Source organism: Perca fluviatilis, chromosome 16, assembly GCF_010015445.1.
Source record: "Perca fluviatilis chromosome 16, GENO_Pfluv_1.0, whole genome shotgun sequence".
Taxonomy (NCBI): Eukaryota; Metazoa; Chordata; class Actinopteri; order Perciformes; family Percidae; genus Perca; species Perca fluviatilis.
The window spans coordinates 16,882,324-16,903,834 of NC_053127.1; the positions used below are offsets into that span (position 1 = coordinate 16,882,324).

Below are 21,511 nucleotides of genomic sequence, written 5' to 3' on the forward strand. Positions count from 1 at the left end.
GCATGAATAAAAAAACGTATTGGTTTATATTTGGCAGATTATAAAACGTTTTTTTCTCAAACATGTCACGTCCTTTTGTCGACGATCCCATTGATGAAAAAGCTGTATTAATTCACAGAGAGTTTACGTCGGTATTGAGTCCCGACTATAGATGTATTTTCATTTCCACATAACCGATTTGAGAGGTATTTTTTATCACAGTCCATTAGATATGTAGATACCTTATCCGTCCTCATATCACTAACATCAACCATCGTGGACAGGCTTTAACATCCCAGCAGATTATTTGTATCGCATTACGTTTTTTGCAAACAGCAGTTTTCTTAACAACAGTATAGCGCATCATACTATAGGCTAATAGTTAAGCCACTGTATGCAGAGCAATCAGAAAAGTGTGACTCGCTCTGAAACGTTTTTTAAACTTTTTTGTAGTGTTCCCTGGACAGTAGAGCCATTAAAAAGAAATACATCATTATACATTATAGTTCTGTTAATGATCATGGTGCTGCAGCCTCAGAATGGGATTAGTATAGTTTACTTTTTCGCCCGCAGGATTGCACCTAAATGAAATTATAGGTGTAGGCCTAGGCCTAATACAATTCCAGTTTTCACCAGTAATATTATAAGTTAACTGTGATTAAATATGAAATTAATACACTGTGAATGTGTACGCATTGACTCGAGCAGCAATTTTCTCCAACACCAATTCTCTCTCTTTTGCAGCAGCAGCCGCTGTCTTGCTTTTTTAACGAAACACGTTCAAACTCGCTGTTTGTGCGCATGAGTATTTCCGCCGACCTGTTTGTTTGTGGTTGTTACCATGGTGAATCGTAGAATCATGGCTCCATTCATACTGCCTTTTGTGCACGCTCGTAACCCTGAGTGAACATACTCCAAGTTGATTGAACCAACTCATATCAGCTGTTCTGGAACCGAAAACTCAGAGTTTCCCACCTCAGGGTAAATCAACTCAGACATCAGGGTTAGACTCAGAGTTTATTAAACCTCCTACCTGGAACGGGCCCCTGCTTTTCTCAGCCTCCAGTTGTTTTTTCACGGGAGTTTCTGTTAGGACAGCGGTTTCCCTTCTTTTCCTGCCCTTTGTCGTCTGCTTTCTTGGCCCAGCTTTTGGGTGTGGACGGATGGACACGGGTGAAAAAGTTGTGTCCATAGCAGAGGAGGATGGCTCAGGCTCAGACACCATAGGTGTGACAGGGGATGATGCTCTAAGTGGCATGGAGGATGCCACCGTTGCCACAATGGGTGAAGGAGTTGTAGAGGTTGACAGAACCTCTGGTGTCACAGCAAAATATGCAGTTTTTTTTAGCTTGATAAGTTTTTAAGATATAAATGAAAGTTGGTTGGTGATACTGGGACGGTTGTAACGTGGCGTTACAACCGTCCCAGTATCACCAACCATGTTTTCATCTCATGTGAGCTAGCTAAAATGCTAGTTTGACACTTGTTAGCCATTTCTATTTTTAGCTTACAAAACAGTGATTCTAATAATACTTGTATGAATTCATAGACACTTGATCTCATAACAGCATCCAAAAAAGTACATCACAAAGAAAAGTAGTTTTTTTACCTCAAAAACAACTTTTGTTGATAAGGCAGTCAGGAAGTTTCAAATGTGGCTCCCTCTTTGGGAGAATGGAGGGAAACTGACAGAGCACAAGCACAGTGAGTGTCATCACTCTAGGTTGTTTCTGATTGGAGGAATTCAAGGTGTTACAACCGTCCCCTGTTACAACTGTCCCTGGTCTCCCCTACTGAAAGAAATCCAGGCCATGTTGATCTTGCTTCGTAGTACAGGCCTCAGGGGTCTGTTTCACAAAAGCAGAATATATAAATCCAGGATAACTGATAAAGCGAGGCTTGACCTAGTCTAATCTGTGCATCCTGGCTTGGTGCGTTTCACGAAGGCCAAACCAGGCTGAGGAGGAGCGACTAGGTTGAGCCAGGCTGAAGTAATTCAGATAGATGCGCGTCCACGGCTTTCCTCAAAAGACCGCAAGGTCGATCACAGATTTACTGATGCCAAAATGGAGAATACGCATTGTGCATACTTTATACAGAGTGAGCAGCAGCTTCTTGTGGAAGTATGACGACGGGAAACACATTATTTGTTTAAAAAGAAAAGAAACACGGCCGCTGTAATGAAACAGCGAGAGAAAGCGAGGCAGATGATCACGGACCGACTGAATGCGTAATTGTAGCCTAAATATATACATTAACTGACCACGGCTCTGAATTGAAGCCGTCATAATCATTCCATTCAAGGTTTAGGCTACTAATCATTTTCACAAATTAACAGTTGTACTCTTTGCCTTAAAAGTAAGCAGAAGATAATGTTACTCAGGAAATTTACAATGAAGATCAATTTTCTACAACGCTAGAATATGATGCGTAAATATCTCTTTCACTCTGTTCCTCCCTCTCTCTCTCATGGGCTAAAATATAAGTTTCCTAAGTCATATTAACTTCCACTGCTCGCTTTTAATGCAAAGTGTACAACTGTTCGTTTTTGCAAATGACAGTGACTCATTGAATGGTTTCAGTTAAGAGCAGTATTTCATAAATGTATATTTTTAGACTATCATTCAGTTGGTCCGCTATTATCTGCCTTGCTTTTTCTCACGTTTCATTTCTTTTATTTTTTATAGAGGCAGAGTTTCCTTCTCTACATATTATATGCCTTGCTCCCTGTATATATGGACATAGAAAATAAAGACACTGAAGAAATTGGACTCTAAAATCTAGAAACTATGAAGATAATTAAGTGATAAATTCCATGCACACTTACATTAATGGAACAGAGTGATATTCATCAGTTATTTCCCCCCAAATATAAAGTCAAAAACCATTAAGGTATCCTCTCCCTGTGGTTCCATGAATGTACAGTAGCCTACATCACTAGATAGTTACTGGTCCAGTGAACTAAGACTATCATTTGGGAGGATTGTACAATTAGGATATGTTCTTAAATTGTACAATCCTCCCAAATTATATTCCCAGTTTACTGGACAACATAAATTGTGTGCTAAAAATGCCAAATACAATGCACATGGAAGTGGAACAAACATGATCCTTATTGTTAAAGAATTAAAAAAAAATTAATCAACTAAAATATTTCAAGGTGCATTGGTCAACTATAGAAATGTACAGCATTGTATGTATTGCTCTTAGTAACAGACTTCATTTAAAACACATTTGAAATGTTATCAGCCTTTTCTAATTATCTCAACAACTGCCATAATATATTAATCAAACTTCTAACAACAATATGAACAGCAGTCTTCATACAGCAATATAACAGTAACAATGACTGTCACATGAATAATTATAAATAAAAAAATAATGGTCACAACTTGAAATAATAACAGTACTTAAAATAAACAGCAAAATGCACCTGTTGTATTTTAATCCAGGCTGATAATGACAATAGGGTAAAACCACTGCTGGGTGATCAGAAAAGGCTCCAGGATTAAATAAATCCTGGCTGCTAGCGTGGTCGGGAGCAGGCTAGCTGTACAGAATAAATCTCCATGGTGATTTATGTGCCTCCGCTTTCGTGAAACCGAATCAAGGCTTAATTCATCCAGGATAACTGGGAAATCCCGGCTTAATCCCTTATCTTGGTTTTGTGAAACAGGCCCCAGCTCTGTCCTGCAGTTGCCACGCCCCCTATACTTTGCCACTCAGTTCCATCTGTAGTTTACCACACCTGCAATCAATCTGCCTCAATCAGCCACAGGCTCAAATAGGCAGCACCTGTGCACACAGCCCTTCCTTTGTTTAAAACCACATGGAGGATCTTTGATGCTGGACATGCTGTGTTTCTTGCCTTGTGTGCGTTATTGCTCTATGTAAGTTCCATAGTTTTACTTGGCATACTCTGAAAGAAAGTGCTAATGTCATTATAAGGCGAGTGCCTCTCCTGTATTCCTGTTTGTGCTGTTTAAAGGTGCTGTATATTGAACAGTTAAAAGTAAAATAAGTTTACATTGCTCGTTTGAGCTACCTGAGATATGTGCATTGGAGTAGTTCTATTCATTGTTACGTTAATAACAGAGCAGATTATGTATGTTTATTGTGGCCTTGTTTGTGCCTTTGTGATACTAACTATATCCCATATCCTTCCCCCTCAGAAACCACACACCCAAACACGTAACTATACAAACCTGTAACCTGTCTTCTTGATAATGCTTGGAATAAAAGAATTGTGGAATTGAAAGTGATTGGACAAGAACTGTTCTTACTGACACCTCCACTGGTCTCACGCCAGCCACCCACAGCCCTCTACACCTCCTTTTTGGTTAATTTTTGTTGTTTTCCATATCTTGTCCCTAATATCTGCAGAAATGACAAAGACTGGGAAACCAGATGCCTACTGGGCAGGTGTGATGTCCCTGTATGCCCAGGGAAAGTACACATTTACAACTGGCAAGAGGCCGGGTCCAGGAGATGGAGGGCGGTAATGCTGCGGATTGCTGATTGTCCTCTGACGCCCCTGAAAGGTCAAACTACTGTCCGCAAACTAGACATATTTGGGAAAACGATACCCTCAGCAGGGAAAGCGGCATTCAGTGCAGGTCAGCTGTGTCTCAATTCAGCTGAGAGTTTACAGGCCAGTGCAGGTGCAACAGCTACAGGTTCTCAGGCCAGTGCAGCAGCTGGGAAAGCTGTTACAGTTCCAGGACCACAGACGGGTGTAGCTCAGAAAACTCCAGCTCTGTGCAGGATGAGCGAGGGGAAGTCTCTCACATGCTCGCTGTGTAGTCAGGAGATGTGCGAGGACTACACGCAGCACCTGTCAGACTACCACACCCAGGAACAGTGTGGTGCAAAGGCCTGGGGGGCTTTTGGATTGTTACAGCACATAGAGGAATGTCACATTTTGACCAACAGACCTCCCAGATGTTGCTGCTCCTACCACTCCCATAGCCCAAGAGACAACACAGCAACCGAGTGACCCACCCGATGTTCCTGCTCCTCCCACAGCCCATGAGACGTCACTAGCACCACCACGACACCCACTCACTCTGCAGCCTCCTGAGGTAAACTGGGTGAATTTTCTACCCAAGCAGTTCACCAGAGTCATCCAGCCAGCTGACCAGGAGTGGATCGCCCACATTTTATGACAGTACTGGACAGCTGAAACAAAACCTGTCTCAGAACTGGTTTCATCCCCCCAGCCCCACCAAATCCATCTCACCTCCTGATCCACATAATTATTTCCGCCAGCGGATGTTCCTGTGGGCTCCAATGCGGATGTGGGGCATCCCTCTGAAATGCACCCAGTGCAATAGGAAGATGGACCATTCTGGCATTTACACTAAAGCCAGGGAGGTAATTGACATTGATTCGAAATATTACCTGGTGGGTGGAGACTATCCAAGGTGCAGCAAATGCATGATTCCCGTCTGCCCTTGGAGCATTGACATTTTAAAACGGCTCGATCCCTCCCACCGTTACAAATTCCCAGCTGTTCTCACAACCCATTTGGCACTGGACAGGAGGTGTGTTGCGATGTTGCGCCCAAGAACATTGGGGAACAGCTCCAGCTATTTACAGCAAGCCTTGCAGGAGATACACAGTGAGGAGTGGGCTAGGCGGACCATCGACTACCTCACTGATTGTGAGGTCCACAAAAAGTCCTGTGTCCTCACCCAGTCTCAAGCTCTGTATCAGCTGCCACCACCCTTCAGTCCCCTGCCCCTGGCCCAGTGGTTTGAGACGGTTCATGCCAATGACATTCTGAGTCACCTTGACGAGTTGAAGGGTGTGATCACTTAAACGCTTGGTAGAATCTTGAAACTGGACTCTACTAAGAAGGTAAATATAAACCTACTGTATGTAAACTTTATTTCATTCAGTTTGTTAGCATAGCTGATTTCTGAGACTTTTTTTTTTTTTTTTTAAATGTAGATCACAAAAAACTTGCTGGTGGCATTGAGGGCACAGCCACATGGATGTCTAATATCGGCAATGAATTTGGGCAAGTGCTGAATTCTGTGCTGACCACTGGTGAGGGGGCTGGCCTTGATGACCTTTGTCAAGGCATCGTCAAAAGGTACAGCGATGCTGGTGAGCCACAGCCAGATGCCATATATGTGGACAGAGACTGCTGCAGTGAGACAGGTGCGTTGCCTTTAATTTGTGTTGTGATGTGTCTATTACATGTGCCTCTGGGGGCTGTTGCACAAAAGTAGAATGAAGAAATTCAGGATGAGTGAAAAAGCGCAGTTTGACTTAGTGTGATCTGCTCATTGCAGCTTAATCGGTTGTACGTTTGCCGAGCCAGGATGAGAAGGTGAAGCTATGTCAAACCAGGTGTAGATAGCTGGGATAAGTGCACGTTCATGGCTTTCTTAAATAGACCACGGTATCGATCCCAGATTTACTGATGCTAAAATGGAGAATACGCATTGTGTATTCTTTACACAGAGTGAGCAGCAGCAGCTTCATATGGAATTATGACACACTTGTAAAAAAGAAACACGGCCGCTGTAATAAAACAGCGAGAGAAGGGACGATCACAGACCGACTGAATGCATAAGCCTAAAAATATAAATTTACTGACCACTGCTCTGAATTGAATCAGCCATACCATTCAAGAAGTTAGGCTAATTATTTGCACAAATGAGCTGTTGTACTCTTTGCCTTAAAAATGAGCAGAAGACTAATGTTAGACAGGAAGTGTAACCTGAAGATCAATTGCAACCACTATCTACAATGCTGTGAAGTCTCTCACTCACTCACTCATATTCATATATATATAAATTACCTAAGGAATATATGAACTCCCACTGCTCGCTTTTCAGGCAAAGTGTACAACAGTTACTTTGTAGAAATAATGAGAATTGTATGCTTTCTTTCCTAGTAAGCCTATATGGACATAGAAATTGGACTCTAAAATCTAGAAACTATAAAGATAATTAAGTTATAAATTTAATGCACACTTTGATAATGACTGTAACAGTGTATTCATCAGTTATTTCCCCCCAGCTAAATATAAGGTCAGAAACAATTGAGGTGTCCTCTCCCTGTTACATGAATGTAATGTAGTCTACTGTCTCTCTGTATAGTTACCGGTCCAGTGAACTTAGACTATAATAAGGGAGGATTGTACAATTATTAAAACCTATAATAATTGTTCACGTTCACTGGAGAGAACACAAATTGTTATTGGGAATATTTTTGCATTATTTAACTTGTGTCTGGCATTCTTTTTATTGCATCCTCCAATCCCTTTTGAGCCTTGGGTTTGTTTCTTTAAATGGAGGCCGTAACAGTGTCTTATGAATTACATTTGATCAAACAATAGTTTTGGCAGGAGATCAGTGCAGTTGGAACTGGAAACAAACTGAGATGCATGTACTGTATTTACTGTCTGTTTCTTATTGTTATAGGGGTGGGTCCAGTTCTCACTTGGTTTCGACCATGGACGTCAACGGTGAGACTGGATATTTTCCATTTTATGAGGCGGTTCACAAAGGGTCTTACGACAGAGCACCACCCACTGTATGGCACGTTCTGCTCAAAGTTGTCCACTTGAATCTTTGAGTGGGACAAAGAGGACATTCACCAACTCAAAGAGGCCAAGAGGGCAGAATTTAAAAAAGAAAAAAAAAAAAAAAAAAAGCACCAGGGTCACATACCCACTGACTCTCAGGTGTTATCCAGCATCACATCCAGTGAGCTGGTCAAGCACTGCCGCAGGAGAACCCGAGGAGTTGAGGAGACCCGCGTTCTAATCCAGCAACTGCTGGACTCCATGTGGGACCTCACAGACACAAGTGGCTTGCATCTCATAAATCATGACAGCATGTCTCTTGTGTGGGAGGTACAGCAGAAGCACTTGCCCTGCATCCAAGATCCACCTGGTGTCCAGTTGTACACGAACACTGGATCAGGCCTGGAGAAGGGAGACAAAACGCTGGACGTCCTAAGATGTGGCAGAGGATCCTCCTCGCTCGAGAGCTTTCATCTGCACCAGTGTGGTTTCATCCCAGGCAAGCTGAAACACTCAATATTTGAAACGTTTTGTTAATGAATGCTGTGTATTAAGTTGTCATAACATTCTTTTTTTTGTTGTCACCAATGCATTTGTCTTGCCAGGTTGGAGATGTAATGCTCTACATACACAGATGTACTTGCTTGAGGGGTTATCCAGATGGAACCATAATAGGTCTCAGCAAGCTCTGGGTATGAGTGGTACATCACGTACAAAGATGTACGTTTGATGTCCAGTGTGAACGTCCTGAGCAACGGAGTCCTAGGAAGTGGACTTCTTCCAGAGTTTATACCCCCAGGGAAACCTACCGGTAAGATTCTATGGCACAAAAAAAAGAAAACATGCTGGACAATATTCTGACCAAACTGTCAGATTACCTGAAGGTTACACCTTTGTTCACTCACTCATTCTACTTTCATCTTTTTTTTTTTTTTCTTTCTGTTGACTACTTATGGCAGGAGAATGTATTGCTGTGGAATATTTGCTAGCGCAGTCTAACCGGGGAGATCTGCTGAGTGCACAGAAGGAAATTGGTGCCATTCCACCAGAGATGCTGGATGAAGCTCAGGAGGATGAATGTCCTGATGTGACAGTACCCCAGGCCACTGATATATCTTTTCAGTCTTCATCTCAGGTAATGATGTTAACAATTTGATGATAAATCAAAACGTTTTTACTGTAAACCTAGTTTGCAGAGGTTCATTTTTCTTAATTAGTGATGTGTGATTGACTCGTTAAATCAACAATTCATTTGTGTAACATGAGCACAACAAACTTTATCAACCTCATTGTACCCCTCTCACTGTTTACACATAATTACTTAAGGAATCTACACTTGAAAGTGGTGTGTTCAGCAGTCCTGCCAGCTCCCCGTTTGAGGACAGTGGGCCCATCACTTCAACTCTGGTAAAGTGGCTAATGTATTCACCATCAGAAATCCTTGTTCCTTCACCTTTTTCTTTTAAATTAGCTGTACAAGAATTGGTTTTGTTTCCATTTCATGTGACAGGATAGTCGGTGTGATCCTAGAGGAATTCCCGGATGGGAGGCAGTCGATGCCTTGGCTGGGTATCTTGTCAGCCTCAATCGGACAATAACCGCTCTCTCAAACTCTGAGATAGTAGAGATATTGAGACTGTACTCCAGCCTGGATCCCATTGATAAGTCCCCAACCAAATACTCCATGAAAAGTAAGAAAAAGACCTTGTCAGGACCATGGAGAGCTTCTTGGAAGCGCAGTGGCTCTGCCCCAGGCCAGCAAGCAGCGTGTGTGCGTGTGTGTGTGTTTTATCTATTTGCAGATTGTTCATGGCCAGGCTGCCCAAAGACCTGATCTTAACAGGATTTCTGAGTGTTGCACTCAGACTCTACAAAGAGTTCCGGGAAGCCAGAAATAGGCCAAAGGACAACAAAGGGTAAACATTTGCAATACCTCAGTCAATTGTCATGACTTGCAGTCATATCAAACAGTTAATAGAGGACTGCAAAGACATACTGGACAACACCAACGTTTTACTTGTGACTATAAACAACACCACAGTGTCCTCCTGGTTAGTTCATATTTACAGCTTTATACATTCACTTCAATATGAAAACCTACATATTCATACAAGAAATTCCACACAAATAACAACAAAAAAGTTCTATTCTGATTTTTATTTTCTCTAGGCTGCAGGATCGGCAGAAGAGAACCGACCACGATTCGTTACTGCAAGGGGTGCAGCTTCCTCAGCAGGTCAATTTGGCAGAGGAATCGCTCCTGGAGGCCCGGGACCTACCATCCGAGCCTGTTCAACGCGCTAATACAGTTATGGAGTTCCAGGAACCAGAAAACCGTGAGGGTGAGGCAGTGATTCGTAAACGTCGCTGTGCCAGAGCGGTGTTTCCCACTGTGCACACAGACACTGGAGCTGGTGCCAGCTCAACCAATGCAGATCAGGACTGGCCGAGAGCACAGCACTGGCCTGGGGATGCTGTCTTCCCTGCTTTGACGGATGTTGCCTACTGCCAGCAGGGTCAACACTCAGCTCCAGCATCTCCCTCTCAGGGCTGGTCCCCTTACCAGCCGTCACCTGCTCCAGCGTCTCACTCTCAGGGCTGGTCCCCTTACCAGCCGTCACCTGCTCCAGCGTCTCACTCTCAGGGCTGGTCCCCTTACCAGCCGTCACAGTCACCTGCTCCAGCAACTCACTCTCAGGGCTGGAACACTTACCAGTTGCCACCAGTGCCAGCTTCTCACTCCCATGGTGGCCATCATGATCAACCGCCACCAGCTCCAACACCTCAACCTCAAGGCGGGCTTCCTTACCAGCCAGTCCCCGCACCACTAGCTTCTCTCAATCTGTTCCGAGAATGGAGATTGCGAAAGGCAACCCTGGAGGATAAGGAGCGAGAGATAAGAGGTGATCCCCCCAAGAAGCGGCAAACTAAAGAAAGCTACCACTATCAGTGTAAAATATGTGGTCAGTCAAAGAGCAAACTTACTGGCCATACACAGTTATGGGGGAAATGGTACTGTCCTGCATCTGGACAGACCATCACAGAGTGGAAGAGCTCATTATAGAATACATATGTACTGTATATAGTTGTTTTTTATAGTTTTTATAATTGTGCTGCACTTTGCTGTTCCATAACAAGCCCATACATTGTTTTTTTTTTTAAAAGAACACACAAAACTCCCATAAACCGTTAACTGTGTTAACGTAAACATAGATAAACATAACAAGATAACACAAACACTTTGAATAGAAATAACAAACACACACAAATCTCTTTATTGGAGATGTTTGTGTTCTTTAAAAAAAACACACACATACACCTTTGGTGTTTGTGTTCTTAAAACCAAACAAACACAACTCTTGTGGTGTAACACATCCATCCTTTGGGTGGAAGATCCAGGTGCAAATCCTGGCAGGAGTGTGCACAATGTTGGCCTAATCAGTATTTAATTAAAATTGAATTTAAAATATATTTTATTATTATCATCACAAAGAAGCATGATTGTTATTCTTACCAATTGCCCCAGCTTCAATCCTATTTGTATCTGTTTGGAAGTTATATTTGATGAATTCATAGCACTTTATAAAAGTGTTCGTTAATTGAGAAATGTTTCAATCGGGGATCGAACCGGCGACTTTCTCATTTGTCCTCTCTCTCTCCCCCCCTTTTTCCTTTTTTCTTCCCCCCTCCTGGCGCCCTAACCATCTCTACTCATCCCCACCGCCCCTCCCCCTTCACTCTTGTTGAAAGTAAACATTTGGCTTAGGAAAATCATCTAAAGCCCTATTCGCACGGGATAAGTATTACCTGGTGACCTCCAGTCATTTGTAATGGGTAATTGCGGAGGTTGTCTGTGATCTTAATCCCGTGCGAATCGGTCATGTCTGTAATTTGTAAAGTAATTCCCCCGCAAACGGAGGTCCTGTGATAATATTAGTCCCGTGCGAATCGGCATCTCTGATTTGTCCAGGATTTGTCCAGGGATTTTTTATTTTTTTTTTCAAGGTACCTATTTCCTTCTTTTGCACTTTTTTTTTTTAATCAATCTTTCGCGAAGAATGGAGGGTGCGTTGGAGTGTTTTGACAGTGTTTTGGGTGCTGGGTCATGTCGCTATACTCATCAATAGCTTATCAAAAATAATGCACAATCAAGCGAGGGGGCTCACTTCATAATTAGAGGTTAATGTTACAAATAAATCAAGCGTAAAGCTGGGAGATATGTCAGTAAATTCGAGTAGCCTAAAATCACAGGCTTCGCTTATCCCGTTCGAATGCGCCAGATGAAAATCAGACGTGGGTGGGTAATTTATAATTCGCACGAGGTCCCTAGATAATACTTATCCCGTGCGAATAGGGCTAAAGCCATAAATTGGTTTTTACACACATCATGGAGACATAAACCACATAACCACACATTCCTTTCACACTTTCATTTGTATACCCCTAACCCATCCTAACGATTCCTTACAAGTCTTAACATATTCAAACGAGGTCCTAACACAGATCCGAACATTGTTTTGAAGATAAGAAGGTAGTTTTGTTCTCAACAACTTGGTGCTTCTAGGGAAACCCTCCTTGATCCACTGGAAGAATGAGTTCAATCTTTTGTGCAAGTCATTGAAACAGGTGGATTAAAAAAAGCCCTTGAATTGATTTATTTATTTGAAACTTAATTTAATTTGAGATAGCCCCTTCTATTTATTTTTTTATTTCGTTCTTATTCTTTATGTTGATTTGTAAGGTATAAGCTTCTAGGTTTTGTTTATATGCTTGACCCGAGGCAAAAGCTCAGTTTTTTTGAGGTGGATTTGTGATTGTGCCTTGTTTGTATATCTGTATTCTGAGAGAATGAACAATAAAAAAAAAAAAAAAAAAAGATCCGAACATTGCTAACACATGGGGTAAAACAGCCAATCAGTTCCTAAGAAACTATGTTGCGCATCCAATCAACAATTGCTGCCTCGACGCACGGTCATCTGATTGGTGAGTGACCTTTGCCATCATACAAGGTTCTCATGCGAATCTTGTCGCTGAATGTGGTCAGAAAATGTCTAATAAGGGGAGAACTTCCACTCGGGAAAATTCCGGGTTGGTACAATGGGGCTTAATAGGGAGTGAGGCTCTCCATAGACAGGCTCTGATGTGATGTTCTAGCAGCATGGCTGTATTATATTAACGGCCAGCAGATGGCAGCTAGCACTCCCCAACTATTTCTTACCCTTCCCCACCACCTCTATACCCCCCCCCCTTCACTGTTGTTGAAAGTAAAAATTTGGCTTTGGAAAATCATCAAAGCCTTTAATTAGTTTTTCCACACATCATCGAGCCATAAACCACATAACCACACATTCCTTTCACACTTGCATTTGTCCATCACCTTGATTAGACATTGTTTTCTACTATAATCTAGATAGGCTTACAAACCACACAGTATTTCATTTATTTATTTCGTTTATTGGTTTTTATTGAATTCTAAAAACATGACGAGAAAGTGAATTATTTACAGGGGGGGTGCAACAGAAAGTATTAGGTTTTCTTCGATGAATGGGAGAACCAGTTAGCTGCACTTTATCCAAATGGTAGGTTTAGTAACCAGCTCTGCACCACAAGAGAAATGACAGACATTTGAGCCTTAACACATCTGTGTGTGTGTTTGTGTATTTTAGGGTTCATGCTTGGGTTTTGACATCCCTCCTGTCAGGAGGCGTTGTAGGGAGTATCCAGCGATAGCAGTTTGAAAAGCTCAGGCTCTTGTCCACAGCACAGCTGGTGCAGTAGACAATCCCCAGAGCCAGCATGACTACAAGGAACACACACAGAGGCACCAGCAGGGCCACCAGCAGCCAGCTCTTATCATGCTTCCTTTTACCTGCAGCAGATCCATCCTCTGCCTCTGCTGTGCCGCTGACATTCTCCGTACCATCCACCTTAGATCCCTCCCTAGTTCCAGTGGCTGACCTGTTTGCAGTTTCAGCTCCCACCCCATCAGCTTCTCTATCTTCTGTCTTAGTTTCAGCCTCATTATTAATTTCATTGCCTGTGTTGTCTTTTTGTGTCGGGGATGGGGCTGTCTGAAATCGCTTAGGTGATAGGGCATCCCATTGGTTCAGGTGATTGTCTGACCCATGATCCATGTCAGGGGAAAGTACTTCAGGGGCTTCTGTCAGCCACTCATCATCAAAGTTAGTGTCAGCTTCAAAGTTTGGGTCCGGGGTGAATGAGGTGGACCAGGGAATATCATGGTCTGGGTCCAAGTCAAGTATGTGAGCAGAGTCACTGGGGTCAGGGGTCAGAGTGGAATATTCTTCATCATCAGTCGAAGGTTGGCAGGTAAGGCTATCAGACTGCAGGTCATAACCATTGTCACAGTAACACTGGTACCCTCCCATATAGTTGAGGCACTGCTGCTGGCAGGGCGACTCCCCCACACACTCATCTATATCTATACACTCTCCTCCACTGCTCAACTTGTACCCGGGGTTACACTGGCATGTGAAGGACCCCACTGTGTTTTCACAAGTGCCTTCGCAGCTGCCCTCATCCAGGCACTCATCGATGTCCACACACTCTCCCTCATCATCTTGCTGGTACCCAGAGTGGCACGTGCAGTGGAAGGTGCCTGGGATGTTAACACAGAGTTGTGGGCATGGTTGCTGTTTACATTCGTCTACATCAGAACATCTTAGGCCATCTGGACCCATTTGGTAGCCAGGGGGGCATGTGCAGCGGATGCCCCGCATTGTCTCCAAACAGTCGTACTCACACCCCATCTCCACACAGACCTCTTTGATGTGGGGCTGGTCAGTGGGACCGGCGGAGTCAGCGGATAATTCAGGGGGGTCAGTTTTGCTCAGGGGATCGGGCTTGCAGCTGTACCCGTCCTCATCTATTGTGAATCCTTCGGAGCAGTAACAGTAGTAGTCTGTGTCTGTGTTCTGACAGTGCTGCTCACAGCCATGGTTTCCGTTACACCAGTCTTGGTTCGGTAGAGCTGCACTGGTCGAGCAGAGTGGGGCATCCCTGGACCAGCCCACTGTCTCGTCGTCTCTCTCCATGCACAGGACTGTCTGCTCAGCACGACCATCTGGGTCCGAGCCATCTGCAGGGCAGGGAAGAGTAGCTACAGACCCATAGGGCACATGGGTCAGCAGTGTGCTGACAAGGTGAAATGGGGTGGTGTAAACTGCTGGACCACTACCCTCATCCTCCAGTGGTGAACACATTCCTTTGTAGTTGTACTGGCAAACGTATCCATCTAACGGCAGTGCACAAGAGCCATCGACCCACCGGAAATTGTCACTGCTCTCACGCGCGCTCTCAGAAGTGTGGACAGTCATGGCCACACAGCGAGGGGCCGCACAAGTCCCAGGGGTTTCTTCACGGAGCCAGTTGGTGAACTGGCCATCCTGGTCTCCTGTCGGAAAATAAAGACAAGGACCAGGTCATTAAAAGTAGAAATTTCCTCTTTTTAGTTTCCGTCTTTTATTTCAAACTTTCTGCAATTACTCTTCTAGTATAATTTGCTTTTTCAGATCATCTGACACATTTAAAAAGGTCCCATGGCATGAAAATTTCACTTCAAAGCTAGCAGCCTGCATTACTGCCTGCCACAGTGTCTTTTTTAATACCACCACCAGCAGTCGCCAAAGTCAGATATTGGAAACACCTCTTATATCTTGCTCATATTTTTAATGGTGAGATTTGCCTTTTAGCAGCTGGCTCATATCAGGTAGTAGGAATGTATGTTTATAAAGCTTGTTTACTATATATATATATATATATATATATATATATATATATATGCTACAGCTGTATCAGCTTCTAGATAAAACTCAATGCAATGCTGGTTTTACCATATTAGAATATCTGGGTTGTAGTTTTACAGATGAGTTGCCTTTTAATTAATGTATTTTTTCAATGAGTGAGCACCACAAACAAATTTTCATTAACATTCATTGTATTGGGGCGCAGGAAGAAATCTCAATATCAAGCCCTGCTTAAATAAAACCAAAACTGTTTTTGCATTGCTATAAATACCACCAGGAATAAGTGAGAAAACAGTTTTGCAATTTGGGTAAAGCAACCCTTTAAATCATGGCAGATGGAGAGAAAAAAAAAACTAAGCTGGCCACATAACTCTTAAAATGTCTGTTCTAATTTAAGACCAAGGCAGACACTTTGTGTGATAAAAAAACAATCTTTCTTTTAGTGGGTTTGTGTAATGACTAAATCAGGTTGAGGGGTAGCAGTGAGGTCAAAAGGGAACTGAACTTCTCCTGTCACGCCAGCTCCGTCTCTGTGAAACAAAAGTAGCTAATGTAATAACCAGGCAGTGCGGCGCTCTGGAGTCTGGCCTCAGTACCAAAGTCTGACAGAGAGGTTGGGGTTGGCGGCCAGCACAATGGTTTAATACCATAATCTATTCATAAGCTCTTGATACAACTGTATTAATATTGTAATAGGCATAATGGTTGTAAATGCTGAATCAAGTTTAGGGAAGTCTAATGTTGTACAGGTAAACTAAAATGAATATCATAGCAAAAGGCCTAATTCTAATATAGCATTGGTTTATTTGGTTTTGCACATGCTAGGCAAACACTGCAAGAACCAATTTAATCAAGTAGGTGATTAACTAAATCATTTTTTGAACAGATTTTGCCTCAGTTCAGTACTGGCACAAGTTTTCCCATTAGATCACAGTCAAAAAACGGAACTGAAACTTGGAACTTGAATGCTTAATTGTAAGAAAACATTACCATTATGCACTTTTCCCTATCTTGAGGCAGTTTTGTCAAAACTCAGTTATTAAAATCTAATACAATTGCTAATATGGTGATGAAGGTCACTATTAGGAACACTGAAGGGTCAAAAGTCAAAAAGGGGAGATTTTGCCTGTGACCCAGACGAATCCTCTGAGTGGTCGGATGGATGAACACTGGCGTGGCGGTCTGTGCAGCCCGATCCAGAGACGAAGCCTTGACCTGGTTCCCTCAATGGCCGACAGCAGCTCATGGACCACACCCGCTGCTTCTTGGGTATGCATCGTTGCCAGGGTCCCACCTCGCTCCCGGCAGCTCCGCCCAGCCTCCCTAAAGGTTCTCTTCTGGAGGAAGACAGCATAGCATCCCTCCTGGTGGCAGAGGGCATCTCCCTCCGCTAGTTGAGCGCTGGCTGCTGGCGGCTCTGCCTCCGTCTCCCTCAGCCTCTGGCCTTGGCTTCCAGGAGCCAGACAGACCATCAGCAGCCACAGGACACACAGGAGACTCATGCTGCTGCAGCTGCTACTGCTCCTGGTGGTCTTTTGCATCCTCCACCAAGACAAGAGGTTTAAACTATGCCAACATTCAAATGAGTACCCCAATAAATAGCCTGATGAAGGAAAATAATTATTTTATATATCCTATTCAAACAAACCTGACCCAATACTTTTTTTTCCTATCCTGTTAATGTATTTGAATAAATAATCTGGTCTAATTGACCTTTTACTCAAAGTAATCTGAGGCAGACACATCCAAAACTGACATTGGATTACCTTAATTTACCTTGGATTGCCCAAGCCCTTAGACAAATACCCCTACAGTGCAGAATGGGCCAAATGCCATTCATCAGCAAACTATCAGCACTGCTGCTACAGTAAAGCAGATTTGACCAGATCCTATATGATTCTAATAGAAACCATTGCAGTCCAGTGGAATCCCCTGGACAGTCCAGTTGAGTCCAGTAGAGTCCAAAATAAAGTCCAGTGAAGTACCAGTAGAGTCCAGGGTTCAAAATAGTTCAATGGAGCAATCTGCCTTTCAACTGAGTCCAAAAGAGTTAAATAGAGTCCATATATGAATGTGATGAATTTCAGTGACAGAAACCCTCTGCTGTATCTGATCCTGCCGGGGCTTTCTTGACTCTGCAAAGTTGGCTTTCTGACTGAACCTCAGAAAGAGAGAAAGATGGGGGAGGGTGGAAAGGGGGGGAGGCTACGTAGAGGAAAAAGAATTGTGTGTTTTTTGGAAGAGGGGGCTGGTAAAATGTTTCGGTGTATAAGGGAAGGCTGGAGTGGTTGATGGGTTGGTGTGTGTGTGTGTGTGTGTACGTGTATGTGTGTGTGTGCGTGCGTGCGTGCGTGTTGCGTGCGTGCGTGCGTGCGTGCATGCGTGCGTGCGTGCAGTGGGGGGACCTCAGAGAGTTATGAAAACCATACGGCACCATTCTGTCCCCCCATCTTGCCTATGGCTTTAGACACATGCATGCATTCTCATATAAACACACACACACTCAGCCTTCAAGTAGAGCATGCTGCACCGCATTCACAGGAGTGGAAAGTGTTTGTCAGCTCTGTGAGATGCAGAGATCGTCTCCCCTTTCTTCTTCTTCTTCTTCTTCTTCTTCTTCTTCTTCTTCTTCTTCTTCTTTTCCTCTCCTTTTTCTCTTCCACTTTCTGCCTGATTCTCCTGTTCTCTGTCTGCCTCTCATATTTTTTGTCTCAATATTAATTTCTCTTTAGCTCATTCTTTCTTAATCTCCCCCACTCTTCACTTTATTTTCTCTTTTTTCAGCCACCTCCCCTTCTTGTCATTTTCTACCAAGTCCATACCAGCTGGATGTTTTTACAGTCCAATGGAAACATTTGAGTATGGAAAAGGAATACCTGTTGGTCTATGTGTGTGAGTGAATTCATTTGTATGCTGTTATACAATACCTTTGCATGTGCACAGATGTCAAAGCGTATGCATAAGTGTTCGTCAGTTTGTGTGTGTGTGTGTGTGTGTGTGTGTGTGTGTGTGTGTGTAGCTACCACTCAGGGGCATATGGAGGAGAGGAAACCGGAAATGCCAGATGTGCATCAGCCTGACCTCTCAGTAGCTGGAGTGTAGGCTGGTGGTACCTCCACTGCTGTCACATGATCCGTCCGCCATGAATAGTACGCCTAGTGCAAAGTCAAAGGCTGAGTTCGGATTTTCCAAGACAAATATGATCTTTTTCGTTTTCTACTTCGTAGCTATGCTGCAAGCAAAGTTAAAGAATTTTAAATGAAGGCAATAGCTGTGAGTCTGAGGGTTCAAGCCCTGATCTGGATGTTACAAATTTAAAGTTGCCATAGACAAACAACTAGACGAGAGAATGTAAATTAAGGTCTACCACACACAAACAAGCTCAATTGTTAAACAATCCCAGCAACATAAGTGGAAAAGTGCCTGGGCAAACAATAGTCCTTCACATAAATGCTCATCACGTTTTCTCTGTGGAAAGTGTGACCTGCCACAACACAATTTAGTACAGCTTGATGTCATTATCATATGCTGCTGTAGCGTTTTAACACAGGATGATGAGATGGAAAAGTCATGTGTAGTTGAATCAGTTATTAGACGCAGTTGATGTGTGTCCGGCCCTGTGTTCTCTCTGTGTACACCAGATGCGTCGACTGGCAGTGGCATGTTGGTTTTGGCACACATAATATATACATTCAAACTATTCAGTAGTCTCTTCAAGTTATGTAACAATCATCGGAACTAAACAGAGAACAACCATAAAACCTCAGGATCCTGGAGAACCTAAAGAGCCTTTTGGTCTTGTTCCCCCACCTCTTTTTCCTCCTCCCCATCCCTTATCGTCTGCCTGTTATCCTCTGATTTTCTTTTTCTTGGACTCCCCCCCATCCTCCTTTCTCCTTTCTCCTCTGTCTCTTCTCTCCTTTTCCTTATTATTCTTTCACCCCCTTGCCCCTCCTCTCCTTTCTTGTATCCTCTTGCTCTCCTCCCTTTTCTTATCTTCTCCTTGCTGCTTCTATTAGTCTCATTATTTGGGCTCCAAAGTCAGCAATCTCTCCCCCAAGAACCCCAGCTTTTACCCCAAACCTCCCACTCTTGGTCTGTTTATTCTATCATTCAGCCTGGTTGACCCCTCCTCCTCCTCAGAATGCCACGCCCCCCAGAGACACATTCCAGAAATGTAATTGATAGAGCAGACTAAACTTCTCCTTTCCATACTCTCAATTCCCCTCTTTCACATGAATCTACTTGCAGTACCTCCAAGCTACTCTATCTCCCAACCCAAAGACCTCTAATGGAACATACAGATCTCTTATATTCCCCGCCTCCTAGGTCACAGCCTACTGTCTACTCCTTGACACCTAGCCACTTGCCACATATCATTACTGGCACTGATATATTCTCAGCTTCTAGCTTCAAAGCATCTGAACTGTACCTTCCAGCTCCAAAGCCTATCCATTTCCCTTCAACCACTAATTCTATATTAATCTAATATTTTTAGCAGCAAAATAGCTGTTTTTGTTGTTAGATGTTCTTTGGTAGCCGCTAAAACTTTGGTATCTGGGTTGATAACATGTAACATGTATTTAAGATTAAAGGCTGGGTTAGGCTTGAAAAGAACTAGTTCGTACAACTTGTCGTCCAACCACGGCCACCCTCGACGGCGGTGTGAAAAGCCGCCTGGGGAGATGCAATAACCATTTAAATACATAGCAGTGCACTTTTCAGACAGAGACAAAACATTCCAAATACTTTGCTATATATATTGTATGTCAAAATATTAACATTGCATGTATGGAAAATATATTTATGTTCTCATATCCTGTTTCTATATGAGAGTTTGTGGATGTAAACAGCCTAACTTTCGACTAAATAAAAAGGACTGCCGCTGGTCCCAAAGTCACCAAGCCTTCACACTGATGTCAAAGGAAACTGTATTTCCTTGCTTTTGCTGTCTTGGTTCAGTGGAGTATTAGACTCGCACCATCCAGGCCTATTGAACCGTTTGTGCCATATCAAATACAGCAGGACACGTCAGTTGTTCATTTTTCCCAACCGCTGGTGTCTTATGTCTCACACACACACACACACACACACACACACACACACACTGAAACGATTAGCTGCGGCCTTGTGGTTAAATAATGGAGTGTAGGCATTCCTGGTGATTTCTGTGGAGTGGAGGAAAAAGACGATACTTTTATCCACTTCTTCTACAAGGTCCATATGTTTCATCTTTCATAGCAGACATGAATGCCTTCCATCCACACCCAGACTGTCAACAAATCTTCACCACAATTATCTGAGCAGACTGAGGTGGCTGTCGAAAGTATTAATCCAGAAGGAATCATTCCCTGCCACTTGAAGTCTATAGTTACTTGAACCATCAGCTAAAGGAGTTTGGACTCTTTTTGAGGCAGCTGTAAAGCTGGTTGGTAACCCTGCATCGCAGCTAGTGTCTACATGCCAGGTGACCTGTATTAACCTTTATTTAACCTGGGAATAGTTTACTGAGCATGCTTTTCAGCCATGTCCTCATTCCTTCATGCTCAGTTTCACTCATGTGCACACCTTGGAGCTGCCCCGTACGAACACAGCCTCCTCCTATTATCCAATGAGCAGCTCCAGTAGAACAATTTAAGATTTTCGGATTGTCAACTGGCAACCAACTGGGTACGGGAAGGGTTTGGAAAATCTGATTTGTGTCTTCATTTACCTACTTAGAACAAGACGTAAGTCATTCTCATTTACAAGGATTTTTGCATTGCATTATTTAAACTGGCAAAAAAAAATGGAGAATGGAAAAAAAATCATTGAACAGCTGCTACTGAATTACCAGATAGAAGTCATATGGCAAGTTAAAAACAAACATGGACGCCAATGGAAACTGCAGTGACCGAGCTTGTATCTGTCCATAAAAATTGTTTTGCTTTGGAGAAGCAGCAAATGCTCGGGTGACACAAATGCATGATTGTCTGGACTGCAATTGGAGATTGTTACACATAAAGAATCACACATGTATAAACAAGCCTAGCACAAACAGAAACATCCCCAGAAAAGTGATAAGGTTTTAAAACTGCTAAGAGGCACAAAGAGAGATGGAGAGAGCACTGGAAGAGCATAATTCCTCACAGATTACTCCTTTACCAGATGATAGACTCAGCTTTTCCGACCACATACGTACACACACACACACACACACACACACACACACACACACACACACACA

The 21,511-nt window shown here is 43.2% G+C and overlaps 2 protein-coding genes and 1 long non-coding RNA gene across 5 annotated transcripts; 2 read left to right on the plus strand and 1 right to left on the minus strand.

The window, feature by feature from the left end:
• Positions 1–3,664: 3,664 nt before the first annotated feature.
• Positions 3,665–8,013, plus strand: LOC120544389. Of its 2 annotated transcripts, XR_005636495.1 has the most exons (4): positions 3,665–3,869; positions 4,152–5,838; positions 5,932–6,144; positions 7,416–8,013. It is a non-coding gene; the product is annotated as an uncharacterized LOC120544389 (long non-coding RNA). The 2 variants fall into 2 exon arrangements; XR_005636494.1 differs by having other exon boundaries at positions 3,665–5,838.
• A 113-nt stretch (positions 8,014–8,126) lies between these two features.
• Positions 8,127–11,133, plus strand: LOC120544388. Of its 2 annotated transcripts, XM_039778088.1 has the most exons (5): positions 8,127–8,330; positions 8,479–8,654; positions 8,846–8,926; positions 9,030–9,435; positions 9,689–11,133. In XM_039778088.1, the coding sequence occupies exons 4-5, from the start codon at positions 9,236–9,238 to the stop codon at positions 10,581–10,583; spliced, it is 1,095 nt and encodes a 364-aa protein (XP_039634022.1). In that variant the 5' UTR covers positions 8,127–8,330; positions 8,479–8,654; positions 8,846–8,926; positions 9,030–9,235; the 3' UTR covers positions 10,584–11,133. The 2 variants fall into 2 exon arrangements, with proteins under 2 accessions (XP_039634022.1, XP_039634023.1); XM_039778089.1 differs by lacking the exons at positions 8,127–8,330; positions 8,479–8,654; positions 8,846–8,926; positions 9,030–9,435 and adding an exon at positions 9,442–9,570.
• Positions 11,134–12,952: 1,819 nt separating this feature from the next.
• Positions 12,953–17,626, minus strand: LOC120544701 (endosialin-like). The gene is made up of 2 exons (XM_039778645.1): positions 16,412–17,626; positions 12,953–14,933 (listed from the first exon to the last, which is right to left on the minus strand). Exons 1-2 carry the CDS (start codon positions 16,824–16,826, stop codon positions 13,189–13,191), a joined length of 2,160 nt encoding a protein of 719 aa, XP_039634579.1. The 5' UTR covers positions 16,827–17,626; the 3' UTR covers positions 12,953–13,188.
• Between the last annotated feature and the right edge of the window lie 3,885 nt (positions 17,627–21,511).